We start from the raw sequence: 7,721 nt of genomic DNA, 5'->3' as shown, positions 1-7,721 counted from the left end.
CAGCCTCTTCTGGGATACCAATACTTTCTACTTCAGTAATTAATTAAAAGAGCACTTCTGCGTACACTATCTCATTTATTCCTTTCCACTATCCTGTTGAAAAAGGATTATCATCCACCCTTTTATAGATGAAGGCAGTCTTAGAGAGGCTAAGAAAGTTTCTTCCAATCACACAGACAGTAGGAAGTGACAGTGCCAAGATTTAAATCCTATTTAACTCCCAAATTCACATTCTAAACTTGACACTGAACTTCCTGGTTTCCAATCAGTCACAGGATAAACCTGACAGCTTTGAATGTTTGCTCTAAGTAAAGCTATGTCACAAATCTGTATGCAGAAAAACAAAACATGTAGACAAGTCAGGGATGATCCAAATGAAACATAATTGCTCAGAGACTAGTAACAGAAGGGGCACATTCACCATACCAAGGTATGTCTGGCATTTAGCTCATATTTATTTTATAAGGTGATTTTAACTCTGTTTTACAGTGTGAAAAAGAAACAACAGGCCCCAAATGGAGTTACTTGTGCTAAGCCCAAATCCCTAAACCGAGACTTAATACCTAACCTAAGTGCAATTTCGACCTTCTCTAGGAAGGTTGAATGTCATCTTAACCAGTCAGTCTGGAATCTTCCGGTCAGCAGGAATGAGATAATCTGCCACACAGCCCCCTTCCATTCCTCATAGCTAGGTAGCCTGAAAAAAAAAATCCTTTTTTAAAATTTCAATTTCCTACTCCTGACTTTAAATCTTTCCATTTTGTTAGCTCTTTGGAACTCTTTTCTATTTCCAGATGAGAGGCTGTCCGGTTCATGAATTCCCTAATAAAATAAATTAGATCTTTAAATGGACTCAGTTGAATTTTTGTTATTTAACAACTAGTTACTTGGCTTTAGGGAGACCAGGAAGCTGATGGCAAGGCCTTCTGTTTTGGACCCAGAAAGACCTGGGTTCAAATACTTGACTTTACCTCCTACTAAATACATCACAATGGTAAAAGACATACTGTAAAATGAGGTGACCTGTAAAATGGGAATACTAATGCCTACCTGAACACTAGCTGCAGGATTAAATCATACAATGTGTGAATACCACAATACTTGCCATATTGTCCTGCCTTAATAAATAATAAATTGTAACACTAAGAGAGATTTGATCATCTATTCAGGGGTGCACCTAGCCAGTTAAACAGTAGAGTCACACTAACCCAATTCTGTGATTTCAAAACACCACAATCTTTCCATTATACTGTGCTGGCAGGACATCTTAAGTCTCCTTAATCTTGAAATGTTTTTCTAAGATCACAGACTTTCCAGATTTGTATTTTTTTTCTGTTGAAAATTTGATACTCACAAAATATGTAAGTCAATCTTACTACAGATCCAGAATTAGCTATTTATTTTCTCGCAATCTTTTTCTATATTTTTCACAATGCTGTATTTTACATTTTTCTTGTCTTACATCATGAAAATTTTCTCAGTATAAGATATTCTGCAAATAATTAAACTCTTAAGAACCATTTTAAATGTCTACTTATTTCGTTAAATGGTCTAATTTATGTAACCATGTACTTGTTTCCATGTCAATAAACTGCACAGAATAAAATCTTTGCATTTCTGAGTTTTTCTCCAGGATTCCTTGTCAAAGACGATGGAGAGGTTAAAGGCTCTCAATTCCTCAAGAATTTCTGGGTCAAAGAGGATGGACCATTCAAAGCCTTTCAATAAACATTACCAAACTGCTTTCGAGGTTTTCTAATTTTCTCACCAGCAGTATAGCCAAGTGTCTGCCTTACAATAAAAAGAATTCTATTCTTCTGAAAAGTGCAAAATGTTGCACTTAAACTTCTATTTCTTTGATTAGTGTTTCCAGTGACATGTCTTCTTTAGTAAGTGGCCTGTCTCGGGATATTAAGTGCTTTATTCTTAGAATGTTTTTACAATATAAAGATATTTTCCACAAAAAAAAAAAAATCTGGTTGCTGGCCCAGAAGTGCTAAACGCCGGCCGAGGACCACGAAAGCAATCTCGCCGAGGAAACAACTTTCAAAGCCAGCGGCCGGGTTTATCCTCCATGGCGGAAACGGACCCCACAAATCACTACCGCGGGAATTGCTGCAAAGGCGTTGGCTCTCCGGGCCTTGGAAGAAGGTCTCGCGGGATCTCCTTGGCGTCCTTGGCGTTCCGATTCGACTACACATCCCAACATGCAACGCGCCCCAAGGCACGAGCGCCCAAATGAAGGCTCAGGTCCAAGGTCATGTGCCTGTGCGCGTAAGGCGTCCGGTCATCTCTCCCACGCCTTTTTCAGCAGCTTCCACCTTGGTCGCCATTTTGTGCGGGAGGTTGTGGCACTTCGAGCCCCACCGACTCTATGGTCGAGCGTCTCGGGAATCGACCAATCGGAAGCCAAAGATCGGGGACAAACCCCGCCTTTACCCGCAAGGAGGCGGGACCTGCCACGAAGCGCCTGTGGAGAGAAAGGAAGAAGCTGCGGAGGACCAATAAGAAAGGAGGACTCGAGGACGTTAACCAATAGGAGTTCGGGGGGATTCCGGCCAATGAGAGTGGGGGGACCTCGGGACACGTGGGTGGGGAAGCTGAGCGCCTAGACCTAGAGCAAAAGCTGGGAGGTGAGTCAGTCACCTTGAGCGGGGCGAGCTGTCGTCTGAGCAGGGGCAGCTGGGCAGTGGGAGTGCAGGTGACTCGGGGCCGGCAGCCAGCGATCGGCCGAGGTGTGGGCTGGGCTGTGCAGAGGGGTCTTGGTGCTCAGGGCCGGCAGAGGCGGCGGGCGTCCGCAGCCTTAATAATGTTAATTACCAACGGTAATGAGGGATTAAAGGTTTCGGCTGTGGGGGACCGAGGACAGCTGTTAAAATGGGCAGCTCCCTGCACGGATCTTGCCCAATATCTGCCTCCAGGCCTCCCGGGGGACCATCCTCTTGAGCAACATTTCCCTCCTGGGGCTCAGGCCTCCTGCCTTTATTTCCGATCTCTGTGACCTTCCTTTGCAGACCTGTCCCGTTGAAAGTGGTGGACTGTGGAGTTCGCTCTGTTCTCTGACCTCTAATGCCCTCCTCAGCTGGGGCACGGTGCGAGGAAGAGCGTGGTCCAGGGAGGACGGGCGGGTGAAGGGGACGATCGAAGGTCGCCACTATAAGCAAACAACCAGGTTGTCGACGGATTTTTTTTTTCCTCTGCAGACTGAAAAAATGCAGACCACCGGGGCGCTGCTCATTTCTCCAGCTCTGGTAAGCTGCGGCTTTGGGGTGCTCTGTAATGCTAGATGTGGAAGCCATCAATATTTAATGAATGAACTGAAAGGAGCTTGGCATGCTGATGATGTTGGCTCTCTGGAGGAGGCCGCAGGATGCGATGCAGTTAGTCCCCGTTTATTTCAGCCTGTAAACCAAGCTATCTTTGGCTTTGGAATGTCCTCAGAATATGGAACTGACCTTTACCCTCAGTCTGACTTGGCCACAGTCAGACATCCCAGTAAAGCAGTGATTCTCAATCTCGGTTGTACATAGGAATCATGGAGAGCTTTTAAAAACCCTGATGCCCAGCTGCATCCCCTGCCAATTCATCAGACCCTGGGAATGGTGGAATCTCTTTGGTTTTTAAGAATTCCTTAGGTTTTCCCAAAGTTCCACCAAATTTGAGAATCACTCCATTCTGTTTCTGGAAACATTTTAGGAAAGCCATGTTACAGGGGGCTGTGCTCCAATCCATACTCAGGGATCCTCACCAGGCTTCCTGGTCCTGGTCCACTCCAGGGTATATAGCACCGTATGTTTTAGCAAAATAAGATTTTCCCCTCTGATTCCTTTGGTTATCTGGGCCAGATCCTTCCTGTATCTGGTTTGGTAATGGGGTAGGCTTTTGTTCCATTCTAGGATACTGATTAGGGCCATCCCCATAGAAGTGAACTTTGGTACCTGGTTTTTAATGGGAAGGTTGCCACTGCTGACTACACCAAGCCTTTGGGACAGCTGTCTCTGGTGCAGGCCTGCCTGGTAGAAACAGGAATATATTAATTGACCTTTAGATGCACTGGACTTTTTCAGTTTATGATATTTGTAGTTATTTTTGATAACACTTAGTTGGTTTTTTCTTGCCTGATTTTTTGTGGGGGGAATGAGCTATCTTCTGATTTTACAGATGCGCTGCTGTACCAGGGGCCTGATCAGGCCTGTGTCTGCCTCCTTCCTGAACAGGCCAGAGATCCCATCTATACAGGTAAGGGATTGTGGGCCCTCTTCTGAATTTTCCCCAAATGGGTCTTTCAAGTTAGTGGAGTCCCTTTTAGGCCAAAGTGGGAGGAGAGTAATACAATCTGGTACTTTAATAGTTTCTAGGTACCCCAGTGTGAGCTTATTTCCCTATCCTATCTGGAAATGAACCCTAAAACTAATCTCCAGCATGCTCTGCAGTCCAAGCATTCTGTAACTTGCCAGTTTGCCAACAATTTCAGAGCTCAGGTGGGTGGGGTAGGGGGTGGAGTCTGACACCTGTCCTGTGCCTTACTATCTCCTCTCTCCCTCCCTCCTCCAGCCTTCCTACAGCAGCTCCCCGCTCCAGGAGGCCAGACGGGAGTTCCAAACCAGCGTTGTCTCCCGGGACATTGACACAGCAGCCAAATTTATTGGTGCTGGTGCCGCCACAGTTGGTGTGGCTGGGTCAGGGGCTGGCATCGGGACAGTGTTTGGCAGCTTGATAATTGGTTATGCCAGGTAAGTTTAGGGATAACCTAGAGTATCTCCCACCATAAATTCCACCCTATTTGGAGAAAGCCTCAGCAAGAGGAGCTCCCTTTAGGAGCCTATTTTCCCCAGTGAGCTCTAAATTCAAATTTGTTTCCAGCCTACACTTGCCACTTAAAGTTTCTCATTTAAACATACCACATGTTGGTACTCTGTCCAGATCCCCAGGTATATGTGGGTTTCTCCCAGTTCCAGCACTCCCCACTCACCTAACCTACCTCGTCCTCCACCACCACCCGTGCCCTTACCCCGCCCGCCTTTGCCCGGGCTGGCTCCAACCTCTGTCCCTGGCAGGAATCCGTCTCTCAAGCAGCAGCTCTTCTCCTATGCCATTCTGGGCTTTGCCCTGTCCGAGGCCATGGGGCTCTTCTGTTTGATGGTCGCCTTCCTCATCCTGTTCGCCATGTGAGGCTCCGTGGGGTCACCTACCCATCCCTGCTGCTTCGACTCCTGGCCACACCCGGTGCTGGAGTGTGCTGAGCTTTACCATTAAACACAACGTTTCTCTAAACCCTGTGCCTGTGCCTCTGTCCTTTGCCCTGGGGGAGGGCCTTGGTGGAAAGGTAGGATGGGGAAGTGGGACTGGGTCAAGCATCGGTGATTAGGAAGCAGCTTGCCAGACTGTAAGAACTTGGAATGTTCTCTGTATCTCTCAGGGGAATGTGGATTTGTCTGAGCAATAACCTGTTTTTTTTTTTCCCTGTATTATTAGTAGTATAATAACTTCTTGCGGAGTTTATTTTGCATCAAGCACTATATGGTGTTTTATGCTTGTTATCTCAACCTATGAATTATAAGTACATTCACAAAACCTGTTTTGCAAATGAGGGAGCTGAAGCTCAGGGAAGCAAAATAACTTGTCCAACACCATAGAGGTTTTAAGTGTCAGAATCGGAAAGTCCCCCACTCACACCAGCCTAAACCTTTAATTGCCATGCTAACCCGTCTATTCCATTTTGGCCACATAACTGAGGGGCACAGAGAGGGAAACTTAGTCTCTCCCCTGATCACCCAGGGGAGAGAAAGCTAAATTGCTAGATCTACAGCTGCTGTTCTCTCAGCCCAAGCATGAACAATCCATGGGCAGAACAAATATAGAGGAAAAGGAGTAATCACTTATAAGAGGCACCCGTTCTGTGAAAACCTTTTATCTCAACTGGTTGGAAAAGTTGTATGAAACAGTGACACCAAGAACTTCCTTAATTAGTATGAACTCCCAGCTAAAAGGCAGCTACCAGTTAGAGATGGGGCCAGGCTTCCTTCTGCCCGCATTTAATTTCACTTTGTAATGCAACTTGTAAGTTTCATTTTCATTTTCTATTGGCCTCTCTTAGACTCCTTAATAAAGTGAATAAGGAATGCAGTGCTAGTTCTTAGAGAATTGCAATCTTAGTTTTACTAGGGAGGAAAAAAAAGAGTGTTTTCTGCGAGTGAATTGCTTGAGTGAATTGCTCAGAGAACTTCATGCAGCGTCTTCCTTGTGGTCTCAGTCAGGCACCCCTAACTGAAGGGTGGGGCTAATCACCCAGGGGAGAGAAAGCTAAACTGCTACATCTACAGCTGCTGTTCTCTCAGCCCAAGCACTAGCAATCCTTGGACAGAACAAATGTAGAGGAAAAGGAGTAATCACTTATAAGAGGCACCCGTTCTGTGAAAACCTTTTATCTCAACTGGTTGGAAAAGTTGTATGAAATAGTGACACCAAAAAGTTCCTTAATTAGTATGAACTCTGCTAAAAGGCAGCTACCAAAGAGAGATTAAAAAGAATTTTTTTTGAGTAAGAATGGTTTCAACTTACATACGATCTTAAAGCCTGGTATTTAGGTACTTAAGCACCCTCCTAGGTGCTTTGAGAAAGGCGAAGAAATCTCAGGTCCTTGCCTTCAAGGAATTTTGGCAATCAACACAGTGGGAACAATAGTGAATGATGCCTTGCATTGTGGAGAGAATGTGGGTGGAGAAGCTGTGTGCTGTGAAGGTGTAAGGAAGAGTAAGGAAGCTAATGCTTGTTGTCATAACACCACCTAACACTGGAGCACATGTAGGTCAGGCTCAGTGCTAAGCACTTTCTCAGATTACTTTCTACAACCCTGTAAAATAAGTTATTTTACAGATAAGGAAACAGGGAGGTGAGGGGCACATGGCTGGTTAGAAAAGCTGGTGTTCGAATTGCAAAACCTGCCTTCCCACCGCTGTGCTGACTCGCCTGGCTCAGTGACAAGCCCAAGCTCTACAGCAGGCCAGTGTTCCTAATTCACTCAGTCATGGTCTTTTTACTTTGGCACATTTGGCATCCTAATTCACTGTTGGGCATTATGGGATGTGAGCAGCATTAGATGCTGGTAATAACCAGCCTTCCCCAGTTCAGATGGTCAACTACCAAATATCAGATATTAACAAGTGTCTCCTGGCTTGGGGACAAAATTTCTCCCAGTTGAGAACTGGTCTACTGTAATCTCCTCTTAGCCCTTTCTCTGTTAGTAACCCGAGGTTGTCCACAACAAGCCAGTGGTGAACTTGATGCACAGACCAGGAATCTCAGGGCCCAAAAAAAAGAATGGGACTGAGGCTGACCTGGCAGCTGAGGTATCACCAAGGGAGCAATGGATTAAGTGGTAATGCTGTTACGAAAACAGTACTGTAACCCTTTTGGGATGTCACACTGGCATCCTTGCCAGGCCACTACCTTCCGGTGGTAATCAAGGAACAGCCTCTAGGGAAGGTGGTTGCATTTTTCTTACTGTGGCATTTCAGGAACCTAGTTTTACCAGTGGATTGGTAAGAATTTCTCTTCATCATGGGTTCCAAATAGCCTTGGAATTGCTGAACTTGCAAGTCCAAATCAGCGGGGTTGGGAATGTGGTTGGTAGGCCCATGGAGCCCAAGGTCAAGGGAGAAATTCCTTTTATCCTCAACCTGGTTAGTCAGTTAAATTACCATAAAGAACAATAAGTAAGG

The 7,721-nt window shown here is 45.5% G+C and overlaps 1 protein-coding gene across 2 annotated transcripts; it reads left to right on the top strand.

Annotated features, from left to right (window-relative positions):
- The first annotated feature begins 2,575 nt into the window (after positions 1–2,575).
- ATP5MC1 (ATP synthase membrane subunit c locus 1) lies at positions 2,576–5,274 on the top strand. 2 transcript variants are annotated; one of them, XM_037494242.2, is made up of 5 exons: positions 2,576–2,633; positions 3,204–3,251; positions 4,162–4,239; positions 4,555–4,733; positions 5,058–5,274. In XM_037494242.2, the coding sequence occupies exons 2-5, from the start codon at positions 3,213–3,215 to the stop codon at positions 5,170–5,172; spliced, it is 411 nt and encodes a 136-aa protein (XP_037350139.1). In that variant the 5' UTR covers positions 2,576–2,633; positions 3,204–3,212; the 3' UTR covers positions 5,173–5,274. The 2 variants fall into 2 exon arrangements, with proteins under 2 accessions (XP_037350139.1, XP_037350140.1); XM_037494243.2 differs by having other exon boundaries at positions 2,581–2,701.
- Positions 5,275–7,721: the final 2,447 nt, after the last annotated feature.

The sequence above is a fragment of the Talpa occidentalis genome, unplaced genomic scaffold (genome assembly GCF_014898055.3).
Source record: "Talpa occidentalis isolate TD23 unplaced genomic scaffold, MPIMG_talOcc4v2.1 talOcc4.7, whole genome shotgun sequence".
Taxonomy (NCBI): Eukaryota; Metazoa; Chordata; class Mammalia; order Eulipotyphla; family Talpidae; genus Talpa; species Talpa occidentalis.
This window is presented reverse-complemented; position numbering and strand designations above follow the sequence as displayed.